At 39.3% G+C, this 21,222-nt stretch overlaps 2 protein-coding genes across 8 annotated transcripts in view; one reads left to right on the top strand and one right to left on the bottom strand.

Moving 5' to 3' along the window:
• Positions 1–21,222, top strand: part of PALLD (palladin, cytoskeletal associated protein) — a 428,477-nt gene that overhangs the window by 402,504 nt on the left and 4,751 nt on the right. For all 7 annotated transcript variants that reach the window (XM_035022736.1, XM_035022734.1, XM_035022732.1 and 4 more), the window contains 5 exons: positions 1,022–1,243; positions 5,092–5,241; positions 14,025–14,119; positions 16,047–16,179; positions 18,968–19,175. In XM_035022736.1, coding sequence (XP_034878627.1) covers positions 1,022–1,243; positions 5,092–5,241; positions 14,025–14,119; positions 16,047–16,179; positions 18,968–19,175 — 808 coding nt within the window. The remainder of the gene's footprint in view (positions 1–1,021; positions 1,244–5,091; positions 5,242–14,024; positions 14,120–16,046; positions 16,180–18,967; positions 19,176–21,222) is intronic.
• The window catches only part of CBR4 (carbonyl reductase 4), a 99,170-nt gene continuing 78,173 nt past the window's right edge, over positions 226–21,222 (bottom strand). The window contains exon 5 of the mRNA XM_035022740.1: positions 226–1,630. Coding sequence (XP_034878631.1) covers positions 1,527–1,630 — 104 coding nt within the window. The 3' untranslated portion in view covers positions 226–1,526. The remainder of the gene's footprint in view (positions 1,631–21,222) is intronic.

Genomic DNA, 21,222 nt, shown 5'->3' with positions numbered 1-21,222 from the left:
TGAACAGAATTACTGTAGTGTGCTTTTTGTCATATATTACAAACTTGAATTTGATTCTGTCACCATTGAATACTCTGAACTGTAAATTGTTAAAAGTTTCTCATTTGTTACACCTTTCTGGGGGAAAACGCGCTGATTCTTAAACTGATTAATTTGATAGTAATTAAAACAAAACAACTGTATTTTTTGCAGTTTTACTCATACTCTTATATTTCTTCCCTCAAGACAACAGTTTTTCAAAGGTGGGGTAGCTTCTTTATGAGAAAACCTAGTTAAAACATCTTTTATTTGTTACTAAAGACAGTATTTTATAATGGGCTGCCTTGTTTCCATTGTGCTTTTTGTAAGCAAGTGAACTGTAGGATCCCCCTTCATCACCATAGGATGTTGATGGCTACTCTGCTTTTGTCTTTTTAATCAGAATTTTGACTGGACTGTCAATTCCATTTTTCTTTTAAAGAGGGTGGAGAGTAGTTCCTACTAGCTGCAAAGCTGAGGAGGAGTTCAGAGGCTATGTGGCTGAGGATTATTAGGAGTGAAAAAAAATGCCATGTTTTCCGTTACCCGCTTGATGAAATGCTCTGTAACCCTGCAGCTGCTAGCCACGCACACTGTCACCTTTCTGAAGCGTGGCACTGCCCTGCACAGCTTTCACCTACAGAAAGAAACCGGTGTTCCATCGTGTTTTATTTTTATGAACAGTTTAGGAATACAAAGCTGTTGCCTTTTTCTTTCTTTCCCCACACCCCCCAAGAGAAGAGAGAAAGAAATTCATCTTCATAGTTTTTTGGGGGGAGGAGGATGATAAGACCTGAAGACAATTTGAAATATCATATATACTTACTTCCAGATGTTTTTTGTTTTATATGGAATTCAGTTGGGTTCAGACTTGTTTTTAAGTCTCTGGTAAAAAGATCACTGTCTTCTGAGTGCCTCATTGGAGAGGAGAATAAGACTCCTGAGACACGTGGGACCACACGGGACTGAGGTTGCTAACATGACCTTTTTCCGCCTGATACAGGAATACAAAGTCTCCAGCTGTGAACAGAGACTCATCAGTGAAATCGAGTACAGGCTAGAGAGGTCTCCTGTGGATGAATCGGGTGATGACATTCAGTATGGGGACGTGCCTGTGGAAAATGGAGTGGCACCGTTCTTTGAGATGAAGCTAAAACATTACAAGATCTTTGAGGGAATGCCTGTAACTTTCACATGCAGGGTGACTGGGAATCCAAAGCCAAAGGTAAGCTGAAAACATAGCTTTTTAAGAGTTCTGTTTTCTGTGGAAGTTTGGCTTCCAAAATACAGTGTGTATAATAGGAGGAAGAGATACAGACTACCTTTCTCAGGACCCATGATGTAAAATGTTCGAAGTACTATTTAAGTTCAGGGCCTTCCTCAGGAGGCATTAGAAACCAAAAAGAGTAGAAGAGTAGAGTTTGGGTTTGAAGAATAGAATAAGAGAATAACAATCGACAAGAGCTTTTCGTATACCTACAGCATTTACTCACGTGATGTTATCAGTGTCACTCCCAAATTGCAGGTGACAGAACTGAGCTCAGTGAGGTTTGATTAACTTGTCCAAGGTCAGGGAGCTGGTGAGCGGCCAGGCTTGAACACAAACCCCATGCTGTGTATCATAGAGAGAAGCAGTGCTTACCATGGATTATAAAAACTTCAGATCTTTCATCTACAAAACCAAAGCTTCCTGTATTTACAAAGGGGCTAGGGGCCAGAATACTGTTGAGAAAGGATATTCAGAGGAACTTCTGATACTCAAGAGGACTAGGCTGACCTAGATGGAAGCCCTCTTCCTACAGACACATGGAAACAGCTGGATAAAGAGTTGCCCAGTCTGTAAAGGGAGGCGAGAATAATTGCTCACTAGTCCAGAAAGCAATAAACAGAATTACACTTTTCCCTGGAACTTGGAAGAAAAGAATAAAAAAGATGCCCATGAGAAATGGAAACTCCACATTTAGACTTTCACATGATATGAAGCCAAAAGCTGCAAAATTAATATGAAATTTAGTCCAGGATGATTAAAATCCTTGTTTCTGGCAGACTCAAGCAAAAACTGCCCTAGAGAACACTCTCACAATTTGGGGCATATCAAACTTCGGTAGGTTAAGAGGGAGGAAGAAGAAATTCACAGTAAAAACTTACAAACCATATGGGAAACAACGATAAGGAGAATCAATAGCAAAAGAAACAAGAAAATAGAAACTCAAGTATTGCACACTATTGAACGGCCTTAAGCAAACTATAAAATAACTATGTTTAAAATGATTGAAACAATTTTAAAAGAAAGAGAATCTGGGGGCATCTGGGTGGCTCCGTGGGTTAAGTGTCTGCCTTCAGCTCAGGTCATGATCCCAGAGTCCTACGATCGAATCCTGCGGCAGGCTTCCTGCTCAGTGGGGATTCTGCTTCTCCCTCTGCCCCTCACCCCACTCATGCTTGCTCACTCTCTCTCCCTCTCTCAAATAAATAAAATCTTTTTAAAAAATAAAAATAAAGAAATAAAAGAACTAGAAACTTAACAGGACAGTACCAAAGCCCAAGCAAATGTGTAAAATAAGCATATCGAAATGAAAAATACACTCACTGAAATTAAAAGCTTAACAGTGGTATCACAGAGAAAAAGCAAAGAAAACAGCCTTAAGTTTTCAAATGCATATCTACCTTCTAATAAGATGAGACTTTTATAATAATTGAGAAAACTTCTTTATTCTTGGCATAATTTGGATAATTGCTCTGTATTCACAAACATAACAAATTCATGTACTAAAAATAAATGTGCAGCTTATGAATGAAACTCAACAAGAAATTGTATGTTAAGCTTCCAAAATCTTCACAAAGATCCCTTGTTATTTTTAAATCTTACTCAAGGCTTAAGGTCATTAAGTTCTAAGATCACTAATTCTTGTTTTAAAGAACGCTATGTTCACCTGAAAGATGAGCTGTTGTGTTTAACATAACTCTGCTTTTCTAGTAGGAATTTAAATGTTTCACAACTTTAAGAGGCTTAATTTTTTAAGAATTTTTATTGTCTTCTTTCACCTTTGCTTCCTTCTTCCCCTTCCTCCCTCCTGTCCTCACTGTGGTTCTTTTTCTTCCACACATGGTATACAAATTACGTTAGGACTATTAAAGTACGGGATATTCATCATGTTTAAAAAAATACATCCTTTTTTTTGGTTATTTTTTTTTAATTGTATTCTGCCCTTGACATGCTTGTTCCATATGGAAACATGAGAAGATGGGAAAGAATTTCTAATTCACCCTGTTTTCATCTCTTGTACTCTCCCCTTCCCTCTGATTAGCAGTCTTGGTAAAATTGTTGGAACTACTTCCTAATTCTCATTTGAAAGTCGTATTCCAAGTACAATGAAGGTGAGAAGTATGATTAAAGGAAAGAAACAAGTCTGAAGACCTGGCATAGTGGCAAGAATGCAAAAGGAAGAAATTGTATACTAATCACAGCTTCTTTGTTCCATCAGAAAACATAAAACCACCAAGAAGAGAATGATAGTTATGAAGTATCATGCTTTATCTAATTTTTAGAACTGAGAGTTATGAGTCTAGTTGATCCATTTTTAGATTCTGGAGATTAATAATATAGTCTGTAAATTCAGAGCTAATTGAAAAAATAGGGGTTGGAAAAGTTTCAGCAGTCAGATCCCAATTATTCATGTGCTTATTTAGTGCTATACACTTCTAGCTGTTCCTTTCTTAAAATATAAGTTTCAAAGAGATTTTTCAGATTCAGAGGCTTTCATAGAGAGCTGAATTTGAGTGCCAGTTGTGGTCTCAATTTGCATATGGATTTACATTAAGGAAGAAGTTCATTTTAAAACCTGAAGGTTCTAAAGTAGGTTTCTTCTGTTAGGAATGAGCTAGGAATGCTTTAGGATGCCAGGAACAACAGCTGACAACAAAGAACTTGTTGCGGCTTTAGAAAGGGGGATTTGTTTAGTTCCCTAACCATTAAGTCTGGAGGTGGGTTGATGCAGGCATTGGTTCAGCATCTCAGTCATGTGAGGGCCGGTGGCCCTGTGATTCATCATTATGGCCCCATGTCTCCGCTGTCAGAAATAATAACTAAATCATAGGGGATCCGCGGACCAGTGATTTTATTTAAAGATCAGGGAAGGTGGTAGGACCTGCGAAAGAGGTAGTTTGACCATTTTAAAATGTGTTATTTAGTCCAGATTTATTTTTAATTTATTCTTCACATTTAATTTTCTATCAAACCAAGTTAAAATATTATGGAAAATTATTGTAAGTTTAAATACTACTGTGTTTTCTTTAACAGTGGGGAGAGTGGACAAACTTTTTTTAAATTTTTTTTAAAGACTTTATTTATTCGACACAGAGAGAGAGAGCACAAGCAGAGGGAGAAGCAGGCTCCCCGCAGAGGAGGGAGCCCGATGCGGGACTCAATCCCAGGACCCCGGGATCCTGACCTGAGCCAAAGGCATCTGCTTAACCAGCTGAGCCACCTAGGTGCCCCCTTTGAGCATCTGCTCCTTGGCCCAGAGTTAAAGCAGTAGAGCTCACCCATCACCAATCCCTAACTGTTGCTCCTTCCTCACTGCCGTTTGGTCTAACACAATTCAGCGGAATGGTTAGAGTTCAACTGTTATTCTCTAAAATAACCTTTTTACCTTCTTCCCTTTGCTTTACAAGTAACACATTTTCCTTCAGTGCATTTCATTCAGTACATGTGAAAATAGAAGCAAAAAGAAAAATGCCTGTAGAGCCACCCCAGAACTAACCACTGTCCACGTTCAATATAGATCAGTCCATATAAATAATATGTAAAAAATATGTGAATAATGTGAATACTTATATACATTTTAAAATTTTTAAAAGATACATAATTTTTAAAAACTAAAATAGAATTAAACCTGTTTGTTACCTAGTTTTTTCACTCAAAAGTCAATTTCCTATTAAGATGTTCTGTTTAACATTTTAACATGAAAACTCCTATCAGCTCTGCAGGCCACACAGTTCGTATTTACCAATTCCCCTAATAGAGTAGTACTACACACATCCTTAATCTTCCGTCACTGTTTCCTCTCACAGATCTATTGGTTTAAAGATGGGAAGCAGATCTCTCCAAAGAATGATCACTACACCATTCAAAGAGATCTTGATGGGACCTGCTCTCTCCACACCACGGCCTCCACCCTAGATGATGACGGCAATTACACAATTATGGCTGCAAACCCTCAGGTAAAGATTAAGGGTATAGGTCTGGCTTCAGTTCTGTGCGTAGCACTTACAGGCATTTACTTGGAGAAAGGAACTGTTTAATTAAAAGGTGGAATCATTTCTTTGACTTGAAACTATCTCCCCAAATTCTACATCCATTTTGGTTCGGAGGATAGAAAAATTCTTTATTTCATTAGTATTTACTTATTCCATCAGGTGTTTTTCACATGAATAATTCCAGTGCAGATGTGTATTCGTCCTACAAATCTTAACCAGTGCCTGAAAGGTACATTTCTTATGCTGGTGGTGGGGTTGCAGTGGTGGCCAGAACAAAGTCCTGAGGTAGAAAATAAGCCAGTAAACACATACATAAATAATATCATTTCAGATAGGATTAAGTTCTTGAAGAAAAAAAAAGGAGAAAAGGATAGTGAGTGGCATACATAAATATGCTGTAGTAAAAAAATCCTCAAAAAGTAAAATATTTCAATTTAAAGAAATACATACACTTACTTAATTCAATGGAATTTAAGTATATAAATGTAGACAAATTATAATTTTGATAGCATCTATGTATGGCATTCAGGATTAGTTTCCATCCAAATGTGTTCTCTTGTTTTTGCCCTTAGATTTAGGGTCAAAAAATCAGCTGACTATTTAGAATTTAATAGGCAGCTACTGGGTATCAGGTTCCTAAGTCAAGCCTGCAAGTTCTTTTCTGAGTGTCAGGTATGTTTAGGCACTGTGCTGGGTAGGAAGGATGCAAAAATGAGTAAGAAGTGATTTTGTACCTTCAGAGCTCAATGTATGACGGGGTAATTTTACAAAGTCAGCAGAAGTCACAGTTTCCATATTAAATATGCATTTTCTTGAGGTTCTAATTTTTCAATCAGTGAATAACATGACCGTCACCTTGAAAAAAGTCAAAAGCACAACTTTAACTAAAAGTTACATTGTAATACTTTGTGTTCATGTTTGGAGGATTTGAGGGGAAAAAAGTGGAACTTGCTTTTTTCTTATTATAATTTAAGTATGTTTCCTTGACTATTAACAAATTTCAATTTTCTGCCTATTAAAATAATAGTGGAGAACTCAGAAAAAATCCAGAATTTTTCTTCATGCTAGGTCCATTTATCCCTCTCTCCCCTAGAAAGGTTGAAATGTCTTATAAGAGGTTGAATTAACTGTGTTCCTTAAGCACTTGCCAGTCCTGGTCCTGATGTTAATTTTGAGGCATTTTTCCTAGTGAATGTTTTAAACCGTTATTGGAGTCTGTGGTTTTTTAGAACAAAGAACATAAATGTAAAATTGCAATTATGAGTCTGCTTCTAGTCTTCTTCAAATTACACTAATGTAGTTTTACATGTGGAAAATCGAAACGGGGAGGGACTCTCCTGGCCATGAGCAGAGTTGGAGACTACATGCCAGCCTCCAAGCATTAAACTACTGACAGGTTATGATGAAGTCACTAGATGAAGGAGGGCTGCTGAAGATCCCCTTGGGAACACAGAAGAGGAGGAAGGGAAAGAAATAAAAAAAATGAAATGACACAACAAAGACCAGAAATGCAGAATAGTGCTGGTGCTACTGAAAAGCCTAAGTGTACACGTGGAGTTCAGGGGTTAAGAGCATGAACTTTGGCATCAGACAGATCTGAGTTGAATTTCTGCCTCTGCCCCTCACCACTCATGTGACCTTTAGCAAGTCACCTAACCTCTCTTTCCTCTTCTATGAAACGAGAATAATCGTATGGATTTAAGTCATGCATTCCGTCTACGTGGCACGGAACAGGCTTTCAGTAAAAGCTCGTTATTGTCATTATTTTAATTCAGAGACACTAATAACCCTGTCTTAAAGCAGCAGCCCTGAAAGTGGGCGGAAGCCTGTGGAATTAGGGTGTAAAGGATGGTTCTGTTTCTAGATATTCCAGTCCTACTGCTGGAGCAAGCAAGTCAGTTTGGGATGGAGTTTCTCCCCAACATGTTGCCGGTGTGTGGTCCTCTGACCTCCCGGCTTTTCCTTTTTACCACCCCCATGGGAAAGGAGTGCGCCAGGCAGCGGATGTGGCTTTGCCACAACTGCCACAGCTGTGGGCCTGGGCGGGGGGTGCCGTGGGGAGCCGTGGGCTCGCGACGGGCCGCACCCCCAGCGCAGCTGACAGGAGCCACACATGAAGCTGGGAAGTTGCTCTGCTCCCAGCACACTTGGGGCCAAAGGAAGGCCCAAAAGAGAGCTGCCAAGGCCCTCGTTCCAGTCCCCAGTGAATTCAGGACACGTCCTGGATCCCAGGACACGTCCCAAAGTTAACCCTCTCCCGTTCTTGGCCTCTACCCTTTGAAGAGAAGACAAAGAAAGAGAAGTGGACCAGTTTATGTCAGGTAGCCAAGAGCCCGGCCCAGAACAGAATATCCCATGTGATTTCAGCAAACAGGAGTATGACTGCTCTGGTCTGTCAGAGGCAGCAAAAGAGTCCAAGAACTCCAGAGGGCACAGAAACCAAAGCAGTTCCAAAACCTAGAATTCCAGCTGCCCCTCAAGGTTAGCTGATCCAGCCTGTATTCTAATTAAAGGGGGTAAGACTAAATTATGTCTCCTTTTCTACCTAAATGAGCAAAGGCAGGCACAGGAGGGGAAACTTGTGAAGAGAATCTGAGGAAATCCTAAAAGTGGGCATGTAGACCTCAGATGGAAATTGCTGTGAAAGAATTTTTATATTTAGGGTACTTGGTATTAATTGCTATTCCAAGTCTCAGCATGTTGCCTGGTTGATTTTAATTTCAAGAATAGAACTCCCGCTCTCTCCTGGCGTCTTCAGTAGCAGGTATGTGCAGATATACCAGATGTACGTTTTGTGAGCTATCACTAGGAACTGGACAGACTTCACTACCCATTAGAAAGACAAAGAGGTATTTAAACCATGACAAACAGCAGACCATTTTTTTACTTAATCCTTGATATAGGTTATCCTTTGTTGCTTATAGGAATACCATAACAGAAATGTTTAACAGTTTTAATCTCTACTTTGTTATTATATGTTAAGGTATTTTGCCATTCTTGTAATTTGTGAATTAAAACATGATTTGAGGAGCACCTGGATGGCTCAGGTCATGATCTCAGGGTCCTGGGATCGAGCCCCACATTGGGCTCCCTGCTCAGCGGGGAGCCTGCTTCTCCCCCCTTTGCCCCTCCCCCCACTAGTACTCGCTCATGCGCATGCGCGCCCTCTCCCTCTCTCATAAATAAAATCTTTAAAAAAAAACATGATTTAAAAGAAGCATGATATAAGGCACTGAGAAAATTTTGAAAAGTCAAAGCTGAATTTTTTTTTTTTTAAGGTTTTATTTATTTTGACAGAGACACAGCGAGAGAGGGAACACAAGCAGGGGGAGTGGGAGAGGGAGAAGCAGGCTTCCCACCGAGCAGGGAGCCCGATGTGGGACTCGATCCCAGGACCCCGGGATCATGACCTGCGCCGAAGGCAGACGCTTAAGGACTGAACCACCCAGACACCCCGAAAGCTGAATTTTTTAGGATACATTAATCCCAAAAGCATATAGTCAAAACTTAAGTTGATTCCCTGATTCCTCGATACCGTCTGGTTACCTTAAACTTTTTTCACACTTTAAATATATTTGGTTGAAAGGGAGACAACGACATCTGATTTTTCTGGTACACTGTAGTATACATGATGTGAAATAACCAAGGGAAAGAGGAAAAGGCTGGGGTGGAAAAATGAGCTCAGTAATGAAACACAGACGGCAGAGCTTCCCGGAGCAGTGGAAAGTAATCACAGAGAGCAGCCAAGGGAAAGGGTGAGAACCAAGGAAAGAGAGAAATACTAAAGTTCAGCAAAATATTTCATAGAATATTTTTCCACCTGGGTTCATCTTTGGGGAATAAGAAACACGTTAGATATTGTTGACTGCATCCAACTTCTACTTGGGATGAACACACAGCCCTAAACATCTACTGGACACTGTGTATCACACTCAGCGTGTGCTGCTCGGGCAATTCATGAGAGACCAAAGCAATCACATAGTTGAGTGAAACAATGAGTGATTATGCAGTGCTACACCAAACATGCCAAATGCGGATCACAAATGCAGTTTTAGACTCTAATCCTATCTTTAAGACACAACTAAATCTAAACATGAATGTTTCACTTTGTTTTGTTGTGTTGCTAAGTTACTCTGTGCTGCACTTGGAGTTTGGAAGGGCTGTTTTGCAACTTGATGTTTCCTCAATTGCATTATGTATACAAGTGGCAAGCTTTTATAAAGACCCGTGTGCCACAGTTAAATTTCATAAGCTAGGAAATATAAATGTTATTTCCATATTATATATATATATTTCCATATTATAATTTCCAATTATATTCCAAATATAATTGTTATTTCCATATAAATAATTGGCCTTGTGTGAGGCATAAATAATCTTTACAAGCTGGATGTTTAATACATAATCGCATTAAGAATTCAAACTTATTACTTGTTCTATAGCTTTAAACTCTGTGGATTTGTTTGGAATAGAAAAGTAACACACAGCTGAATTAAATTTAAGAAATGGGTTTGCTTGTGTTTTGTTTTAGCATTAGAAGGTTTCCTGGCTCATTTAAACATTCACTTCCATTATTCCTTCATGTGTTAATAATAAAGTCGATAGAAATGAGAAAGTTAAAAGCAAAGGCAACAAACAGCACTAATGTGCATCAGAGCCTGGAAGTCACGACGATTACTAGGGTTAACTGGCATATTAGTATGATTAAAATTTTGTATGACCTTCATAAATAAGACGTCCAAACTTAAAAATCTGAACTTTGAATTGTGTGTATGTTTTCAAAAGTGTTTCACTGAATTCTGGGGTTTTTTCCCCAAATAAAAATGTCAAAATTATACAACTTGTTAGTTTGGTTGCTTTCTAAATGCTCCTGGTCATTTATTGGTTAGTAATATATATATTTGGCCAATATCACTGTATTATCAAACTCATAATTCTGCCTCCTGAAGATCATGCCATTCCCTTTTATGTTCAGAAGTGAAACATGGTGTAGGAGTTAAAAAGGTGACAAATGGTGACATATTCCTTTTTCTTAAATTTGGGTATAAAGATATTCTGCGGCAGTATTTGTGTATATGTTTCTAAGCAGTAGCAGTAAAAATCTTGAAAACATTGTAGAAATGTGTAATCTTTAGAGAGTAGTATGCCAACCTCTTGACCCTATTTTTTGGAGAGGGAAGAGGAGTCAGGGTTTATCTAAACTAAGCAGAGTCAAATGGTTAGAGTTGAGTAGGACATCTTTTATCTTACACCTCAAATGCAGCCATTACATAAATGAACATGTTGAATATACCAGTGTGCCTGGCACCTTTCAAGCAATAGCATACATTTTTCCTTTGGAGTAAATTATATCCTAATACAAAAGGAAAGAAAGAGAGGGACGGAGGGAGGAAGGAAAAAGGAAGGAAAGAAGGAAAGAAAACCCCACTGCATATGAAAAAAAATTGTTTTTAAAATAATTCTAAGGGATGCTTCATATCCATCTGGTCATTATTATAATTATATCCATATTCAGTGCTATAATGACTTAACATTTTGAGTGTTTACTATGTGCAAAACACAAGACTAAGTGCTTTACACCTATTAACTCATTTAATCTTCGTAAGAACCCACCATGCAAGATTGATTAACTATATGGTTCTATTTTATAGATAAGGAAGCTCACTTAGGAGGTTAAGTTACCTGTCTAATGTCACTCATTTATAAGGGACAGGCCTGGTTTACAAACCTAGACTGACTCCAGAGCTAAGGAGGGTCATACAAAGGTAACTAGGGCTCATTCCAGTGTTAAGAGCACTGAGGGAAGAAGTTGCTGCGGCTGAGGTCAAAGAGGTTGCTGCCTGTGTTCTCCTTTAGGATTTTGATGGACTCCTGTCTCACATTTAGGTCTTCCAACCATGAGGCATGGGGTGGCTGGGTGATAGACATTGGGGAGGCTATGTGCTACGGTGAGCACTGTGAATTGTGTAAGACTGATGAATCACAGACCTGTACCTCTGAAACAAATAATACATTATATGTTAAAAAAAGATAGTAGGAAGGGAAAAATGAAGGGGGGGAAATCAGAGGGGGAGACGAACCATGAGAGACTATGGACTCTGAGAAACAAACTGAGGGTTCTAGAGGGGAGGGGGATGGGAGGGTGGGTTAGCTTGATGATGGGTATTAAAGAGGCACGTTCTGCATGGAGCACTGGGTGTTAATAGGCAAACAATGAATCATGGAACAGTACATCAAAACTAATGATGCTATGTATGGTGATTAACATAATTAAAAAATTAAAATTAAAAAAGGACTGAGAGGCAGGGGAGACCATCGTTAAAAGAGGCATTTGAAGGAATCAAAAAAAGGAGGTAAGGGCGTACTCACGCAAAGTATAACCACTTGGAGAAATTTATTGGAGTCTTTGAACAAAGGTGTCGGGACCCCTAAATATCATCTTGATGCATGTCTGTGCATACATAATGTCTAGAAAAACAATACCCGCAATGACTAATAGTGATAATTTATGATATCAAGATCTATTTGATATTTGGAAGATAAAGATCATCTTAGGTTGTGTCATTTAATCTTTACAACATCTGTGTGAGACAGATATATCGTGCCCTGGTTTTTACAGAAGAAGAAACAAAGCCTTGAACAAATATGGTTATTTGCCCAGTGTTAGGAAAGTCAAAACTCAAATCCAGGTTAGAGAAAATTTTTTTATCTGCTTCCCCAAATTCAAGGTTAAAGGCTGAATTTAACTTACATCTTTTTCTAACCACATAAATGATTAGTTGATGTTAACCTCCCTTGTGGATCCTCTGGGTTTTAAACCACAAGGAAGAGTCTATCCAAATTATATAGATCTATTTTAATCTATCCAGATTAAAATGATTTGCTTAAGTAGTACAGCAAATAATAAGGAAGCCATATCCCATATCACTACAATTTTGAAGCTATCTGTGTAAAACAAAACATAAAATTCCCCTGCCTTTGGCCCCCAAAAGAATCATGGATCTAACATGTTCACTTGTTAAAGCAGCTGCGATGATGCATTAGTTGGGTAATTTTAACGGGGGTCTCCTAAGCAAGTCATGTCTAGATTTTTTGTAGCAGGCATAGATTTGGAGGGGTTAGATGAAATTCATTTTCAGATTTCAGGCTAGCTTAGGGGGACTTCCAAGTTGTTTGCCAAGAGCTTAGCATGAGAGAATTTCCATCGTGTGGCCTGAACTTTAAATAGAACAAATCTGAGTTAGAAATAATCCCCCTCATAATGTTATCCACTTCATGTCTCCTTGGAAATTTTCAAGAAAGGCAGTGTTTAAATATCTCAATAGAAAATACTGTGACTGCTAGAGGAGGTTACATATCTAATGGGATAAGACTACTTCAGTTTTGTTTCTTTACGGCCCCCTCTTTCTATTTGATAGTTACCATCTGTCTGCATTACAATACTATGTGTCTTTGCCTTTTCGGAGTGATCAAGGCCCCAAAGAAGTCCCGTCTGGGGGAGACCTGGATGGTCCTGCTGACTGGATTCCTGCCCTTCACCGAATCCTGCTATGGGAGTTTCTCTGTGTCCCCTCCACCACCGTGCTCCCTCACCCCAGTTCATTCTCAGGTGGAACTCAGCAGTTCCTCCAAACATATAGAACACTTGTGCTTCTGTTACCTGTCTATACTGGCAACTTGGCAAAATGAGGGTCAGTGGTAAATTTGGACTACGAAGTGCACCTGAGGGCGGCTCATCCACTGTGAGCTAGAAATCCCTAAGTCTAATCATTCATTATCTGCTTCTCATTTTTCCTCTCGCTGTTCCCTCGCCATCATCAGAATTTAGAAGTACAACTGCTCACATTCTCCTGGGATATAAGAGGAGAAAATCATCTATTTTGCTACTCTAGATGTAATAGGGGAAAAAAAAGGGGCTAAAACAAAAAACCAAAGTAACAATGGTGATTTATTCATGTCATCTGAGTCCTCTAAGTATTACTTTTGTCTGTCCTAGGACAGCACTTATATCAGTTTTTCAATTTGAGAGATAAATTTAAGAGATAAAACTTGAGAGATTAAAAGATAGCTTTTCATTAGATAGGCCCATATCATACAACCCACATATTTTAGGTATCTCACTGCTTCTGGTTTTTAAATCACAATTATGCTCATTTCATGGGAACATGGTAACCTATAGTCACTCTCCTTGTCATCCCCGTGCGTACCTCTCATATAATGCTCATTTCATCATGCTGGTATCCCTTTTAATATATGGTTTTTAGAAGGAATACTACTAACATTTAATATATATCTATTCCTAAAAAGATCTGTCAGAAAACTAAAATCATCTTGTTTGATTTCAGAATTAGCTACAACGAATAGATATTTGAGCATGAAAATGGAATTCTCGCAAGACAATGTCCTTCTGCTGTGTCTTACAATTCAACATCATGTGTTAGGGAGACCATAGCAGATTATAATTAATTCAGTCAGGATTGTCATTTTAAATACCATTCTAGATAAAACAGTAAAGCTTTTTGAGTAGTTCAAAGGAAGACCTAGTCACCCAGTTCCTTAATTAGTACAGAGTTTAGCGAGGAGTTTAACTCAGGGAAAGTACATTTCTGAGAGGGACTGGTGTCAACACTAATATGGCATGTCGGTCTGTTAAATAATGTCTTACGGAGAACAGGACAATAAACATGGTGCTTAATGGTTAGCTGTTTTGCATGGAAAATCACGTCTTTTCCTGATGTCTCTGCCAGGGCCGCATCAGTTGTACTGGACGCCTAATGGTACAGGCTGTCAACCAGAGAGGTCGCAGTCCCCGCTCTCCCTCAGGCCATCCTCATGTCAGAAGGTATTTCACATGTTCCTTCCTGTAGGTGTTACTATTTTCAGTTATTACTATAAATTCAACACTGTTAGAATCATGGTGTGACCACAAAACGGTGAACATAGTCGGAAGACCGAAGAATGCGAATACGGTCTCAAGGCGTATACATTGCCTGGCTCCTTGATTATTCTGCTCCGTTGCAATTCAGAAAAGGGAAAGGAACAGTCGCTAAGGTCGCTAAGCCCAGTTAGATACACTATCACTAATTTGTTAAATAGGGCCCAGTTTGTATCTGAAGAAATCAAGACGCAGCACCTTTAAATGGCAGGCACGTTAACATGAAAATCTAGTGAATGGTACAGAAAGATTCAAAACCAAACTTCTCCAACCAGCAGCTGTCTAGACTAGCCATGACAGATTACTGCCACTACATTTCTTAAAATCAGCTAGTTTGCTAATGTTCACTTTTCAGTCACTTAGTTCAAAACAGTTTAGATGATAATTTTGTAGGTAAGATGTGCCCTCCTTGAAATGTTCACAGCAAGTACTTGCTAACAGTAGAGTGTGCTTTCTCTTCTTAGTCGTCCTGAGCTTATGCAAGGATGTTGACGAGATAATAGTAGGCAGGGACGAGGAAAGGATATCCTTCCTAGTAACTTATTTGCACTTAAGAAAATATGGTAAGTCACCCAGCCTGTCATCCTGGGTTCCTATTTAGATATTTTACAGAGCCTGCTCCAATAGCCCTGACTGCAAACTGCAGGCCACAGATGCAAACACTGGTGGTGAAGAGAATGTATGCTAAGTTAGGCTCAGCCAGGAACACTGAGGAAGGTCAGCCAGGAATACTGAGGAAGACACCAAACAAGTGCTCTGTCTACACCTCATGTGACTGGATGCACAGAGCCCTCTGCTCAAGACTGTGGAAGACAATTCTGATACCTAAACACATGGGGGTTTAATACTCTTAACTTGTTTGTTCACAAGAACCTAGGCCTGTGTGTATGGCTATAAACAACGTATTGAGTAGCAGATCCAGTCTCTTGCATTATTTTCTTCTGCTTTTCTTGTGTCTTCAATACATTCAAGCTTTTCCATGTGTCAGTGTCTCCTAGAAAAGCATTCTGCTCAGAAATTAGATCTGTACTTGAACAGTAAACTACATAAAAAAGCTGGCAATTACTAGCCTGTTAGACTGATCTTTCATTTGTTCTACTCTTTTTCTAGTTAAATGTTTTTAAACTTCTCTTCTAGTGATTAGTGACAGAATTTATGTTCAATACCTTGTTCCTTCCTTACATCTTCCCTGCAATTACTTTAAATTGGTGTTGCTCTGAAAAGTGCCTCCAGCAACATACTCAAAAGCAAGAGAGATGCACAAAATCTGGGAGATTTGCACAATTTTAATTTAAAGCTAAAAAATATAATTTATTTTCCTCATTTATATAAAAGGAATTTTGATTAGAAAGATGAAATTTTTACAAAATAAGAAATTTTAATTTCCTATAAATTTCAAATCACAGTGGAAAGTTACACTTTCTGTGGGAAAAGATTTGGTAATAAATGAGCAACAGCCACTGCTACTTCTCCTACAGCTTTCAAAAATACTTATTTAGGAAAAAAACAGGTTAATATAGAGTACTTCATTTTTTCCCATTTCCCTTTTATGATTTATATTAGCTTTAAGGAGTAGGATAGCAGAATTATTTAAGTTCTGAAATAAGCAGACTATTAAATTCATAATAAACTTTTCAAATGAAACAAGATTTTGCTGACTTTTCTGACTTTATGTGTAAACTTTAGGAGTCGTAATCATGTAAACAAATTATTACTCCATGTATTATTAAAAAAATCAAGAGCCTGAAAATAACTTCTATCTTCCTCCCTCCTCCTACCCCTTTGTTCTTGCCTTTCCTTCCATCTTTCTGTTTATTATCTGTCTTGTCCTAAGGCCTCGTTCTAGATCAAGGGACAGTGGAGATGAAAATGAACCAATTCAAGAGCGATTCTTTAGACCTCACTTCTTGCAGGCTCCTGGAGATCTAACCGTTCAAGAAGGAAAACTCTGCAGAATGGATTGTAAAGTAAGAGTTTGTTACTGCCTGCAAATCTCTTGCCTCCCTTCCCCCCCCTTACTGCCATTTCTCTTGAGTTCCTTTTAGGGAAATTATGTAAGGTGTACATCTTTAAAATGTTTCCAGCCTACAGGAAAAAAAAAAGGAGTGACATATACTGGATGTTTATATACTGTTCTGTCATTCTTTTCCTTTTAAATTTTTATTAAATGTGTTCTTTATTTAGAACCCCACATACCATACTGTATACAGTCACTGGGAGGTTTTTTCCCTTTAAGTTTCCCATTTTGTTGAAGTGATAAATGTGTTAAATCTGTCATGTCCTAATAATTCATTTATCTTCATTCTTTTTTCATATAAATGTTGTAGCCATGTATCTACTCTTTCATTCCTCCCCTTTCTAAGAGCAGTTAGAGTGACATCCTTCTCTTACCCATTTCACAGCAGGGCTGCTTAACCCAGGGCCTCTGGGTGGTAGGCAGGTTTCATTAGGTGTGAGTTCTGAAATTGCATACAAAATTATGTGTATGATATAGCTTTCATCAATTTCTAAAAGGAGCTTGAGGCCAGAAATGTTTAATAACCACTGCTGTGAAATTTTTTTTGATTGTTTTGTTTTTTTGCCCCATTATTTATTGATCATAAATTTTAGTTAGTTCTTAAATATGGATATGGTTTTTAAAATTTGAGCTCCCTCTGCTGTTTCTCTCTGGGATTGCAGAACACAAATAGACACTTGGGAGGATTAAATCTGGGTTTATAGAAATGTATTTTAAAAAAGTACTCTTGGGGGGCGCCTGGGTGGCTCAGTCGTTAAGCGTCTGCCTTCAGCTCAGGTGGTCCTGGGATCGAACCCCGCATCAGGCTCCCTGCTCGGCCAGGAGCCTGCTTCTCCCTCTCCCACTCCCCCTGCTTGTGTTCCCTCTCTAGCTGTCTCTCTCTGTCAAAAAAAAAAAATAATAAAGTACTCTTGGGGTGCCTGGGTGGCTCAGTTGGTTAAGCAGCTGCCTTTGGCTTGGGTCATGATCCCGGGGTCCTGGGATCAAGCCCGGGGTCCTGGGATCAAGCCCCGGGTCAGGTTCCTTGCTCAGCGGGGAGCCTGCTTCTCGCTCTCCCACTCCCCCTGCTTGTGTTCCCTCTCTCGCTGTGTCTCTCTCTGTCAAATCAAATCAATATTTATTTGACAGAGACACAGCGAGAGAGGGAACACAAGAAGGGAACACATTTAAGCTTTAAGAAGAAAAAAAATCATGAAAATAAGCCTATCACTAAAGCAACAGACAGATTTTCCCCCAAAAAAGCACTCCCCTGCCTTTTAAACCCTTTAGGTATCCCAGATGCTCACTACCCTTGACTTGGTACTAAGTGCTAAGGGAAAATAACTAATCCAACTCCACTAGTAACAAATCTGCTCATCTGCCTCCTCCCATTTCCATATCAGCTGAGAGCATGCTTCTGTTCAAGTTATGACCTGCTTACAATGACCTTAGATTCCTGAAATCGGACTTTTCTTTACACAGCCAGAAGGGCTGGGATTCAAATAGGGGTAGAAGAACCGGGCGTTTTCCCTTTGCCTTAATGTGATTAACTCTGTCCATGGCATAGATGCACTGTGAATTAGGGGGGCTGAGTGATGCTCCTACTACACACACCATGGCCTTGTTCAGGGTCTAACCGAGCAAGATGGCAACAAGCAGTGCCACTTTACTTCCAAACCTGGGGAAGGCCTGGAGCCCGACCAGAGGTGTGCATTCCCTCTTCCTCCATACCACCTCTAGGGGTCTCCAAGCAGGGAGAGCAGTGAATGTGGGGCTGGGGGGAAGCCAGTACACAGAGAGGAGGACAGAGAGGCAGACTGTCCCAATAGCCAAGCCAACTACTGCTGTCTTCCAAAGTTTCCTTATTTTTTCTCCCTTAAATTCTCTAGACCTTTGTTACATGTATGGAGAGAGGCATCTTGTAGGTAATATAAATGAATATCACACAGCAAGAATGGAATTTGGCAGAGTGAGGTTTTCAAAAGAATTACTTTACAGTCCAACCGACATCTTTTTGTATGCAATTCCCACTAGTAAATTTGGGATGGCGGTAAGAAAAAAGCTATCCTTAACCATGCTTTTCTTCCCTTTCACAATCAAAGGCAAAACTATAAAGAGCTGACAGATGGCAACCATCCCTACCCTTCACAGCACAACGTGCTATTAGCAATTAAATGTGCTTTTATCTGATCTCTGGTCAACACAACTGTCCTGGTCTCAGGATTTTATGTTTCCATTGGGATGCTGATTTGTAGAGATGGCTTCTAGGTAATTTCCTATTGGTCTTGTTACTTCGTTTCAAGGATTATAAGATAGTAGTAATAGCTCCGTGTGCTGATGGATGCATTAACTGATGTCTCCAGAGCTACAGCAACCCTTTGAAAACAAGCTTTATAGTGTATACATGCCAGCTGAGTATGTGCTATTGTTACTGCGTTTGGATACCTTTTCAAAGAGCTCAGAGCCCTGTGCTGACATCAGCCCAGTCGTCTTTAGGACCCTGGTGAGGTAAGACAAGAAGAGAAATTTTTAAAATCCCCACTTTACTTTTCTCTAGGTTGCTCTACAAGAGATGTTTAGAAGTGAGGCCATGCTTGCTTAGGAAGCCATTGAAAGGTTGAAGCAAAAGAGCAACATGAGCTGACACCAAAAGCCATCTCTTGTACTACCGAAGGAGGAATTCATGGTGGTTTCCTAGCTGTTACTGATTTCGTCTTGTTTCAGTATTACAGAAATTTATATGCTCCTTTCTGGTTTAGGTCAGTGGGTTACCAACCCCAGATCTAAGCTGGCAACTAGATGGAAAACCTATACGCCCCGACAGTGCTCACAAGATGCTTGTGCGTGAGAACGGGGTGCACTCGCTGATCATAGAGCCAGTCACCTCACGAGATGCCGGCATCTACACGTGTATAGCCACCAACCGTGCAGGACAAAACTCATTCAGCCTGGAGCTTGTGGTTGCTGGTAAGCAAGTCTGTGAAATTTTTCTCTCAGAATGAATTATCAGATTCAAAAATGTAAAGTAATCCTGCATTACTAACCAATATGGAAAATAAATCAAACTGCTGAAGAAATAGATTGTATCATCAAAATAGCCAATTAGGACATAAGGCTTATTAGCAAATCAGGGACATAAATTTTTTTCAGTGTAGCTGTCATTATTTATGTTTCCTGTCTCCCATTAGCCTGGCCAAGAGGGGAGTTTAGCAGCTGTTCTGGGTCATTCTATTCCTCATGTGTGTGTTGGCCTCCAGTGATACAGAGAGGAAGAGCAATGGTATCATAGATTCCAGAACCAAACTTGATATATAAGAATTTGCTCATACATTTAAGAACTTGCTCATGCTCAGAAGTTCTACCCACTTTTTAAAGTAATGTGCACTGGTGTCAAAATTCAGAAATTTGAAACATTATCATCTACCTCCAATGTCATGGTCCAATTCAGATTTGCTTTTTTTTAATGAATTACACTTTTAGGTAAATTTCGTAAAATTACATAATATTATATAAAGTCTTACCCTTAGATAAGGAAGGTTTATAATATCCTTAGGAGCTGAGCATAAGTAAGAGTCTGTTATCTGTTCTCTTTTTAAAAAGAATGTTTATTTCTCATACCCCTGTTTGCAAAGTGCTTCATTTACATTATCTCAGCTGGTCCTCACAAACACCCTCAAAGATAATTGGAGCAAATTTTCATTTTACAGGTGTGGAAGTTAGAGTAAGTGACTTTCCCAGGGCCCTATTTAGTGAACTGAGGGCCAGAGGCCAGACTCACATAGTCTGTTGACTCGGAGTGCTCTTCCCCACACTGTGAGCCACTGAGCTCTTTCAAGAAATAGAGTAGCCGTGAGAATAAAGTCGAGGAGGTCCTGGCTAAAGTCCTGGATAATGATTCTAATAAAAGTACCAGGACATTTTTCACACAAAAATGTCAGAAATACCCAGGCTGTCATGCTGTGTGTTAACCATGCTTTCAAATTTTACATTAGGTATTTGATATTCCTACACAACTAGGATCAATTTCATCCAACCCTCTAAACATCCCTCCTCCAGCTAAAACTGTTCAGCATTCTGCTGTTGCATGTTCCCTTGGATCCTGTCTGCCCTTTCAGGAGTGAGACAGGAAGGTCTAAGAGACACAGGCATCTTGGTCTGTGCTCAGTCAGCACTCGCATGGGAAAGGTGGGCAGAGAGCACTGTAGGTAGAAGCCTCACATCTTTGGCATCAGCTCTCAGTTCCAATCCAGCTGTCATGGATCAGCTACGTCCTTTGGCAAATATAGAACATGTCTGCAGCTCGCTTCCCTCATACATAAAATAGGGGCCGTAAGGCGTGACAGAGTCTTTCTAAGGACTGTCATTTTATAAGGATTAAATTGTATGAAGCTCTACATCACCACCAGTACCCTGCATAGCAGGGCTCCAAAATGGTGGATGTGATTCTACTGGAGATTGCTTTGACATTAAGGTTCATCTTACACCTTTTATGCTCTTCTCAAAACTGGGATCCAGAAAGAATATTAATTGAGGTCTGTTCCTACTTCCTCTGAAATAGCCTGGGTCAGGAAACCATGTGAAATACAATAAAAGTATAACCCTCAACATCATTCAAAGTCTTAGAGAGTCTTAGGTATTTGAAATTTTCAGGTACAGTTTTTATCCTCTTCACCTGTTTGTTTCTCCCTTGTTTTGCTTTGATATACCTGTCACTCCAAAGGAGAGGGTGGTGGATAGAGACATGTATTCTCAAATGCATTATTGGTAGCTTAGAAGAAAACAAACTTTATTCTTTCTCTGAAATTGTTTCCACCACAGATCTATGAAAACAATTTCCCATCAGATAGTAATATTCAGAGAGTTATTAACAAATAGTTCTGATTTTTTCAGACTAAGTAACAAAGTTGTCTCTTTTATGGCTTCCTTCCTTCAGGGTAATAAGTCATCTTTTTATAGCTTCCTTCAAAGAATACAAATTGGAATTCGTAATTTATAGGATGTACATTCCTAGTTT

Source organism: Mirounga leonina, unplaced genomic scaffold (assembly GCF_011800145.1).
Source record: "Mirounga leonina isolate KUSES-001 unplaced genomic scaffold, KU_Mleo_1.0 Mir_176, whole genome shotgun sequence".
Classification (NCBI taxonomy): Eukaryota; Metazoa; Chordata; class Mammalia; order Carnivora; family Phocidae; genus Mirounga; species Mirounga leonina.
This window is presented reverse-complemented; position numbering and strand designations above follow the sequence as displayed.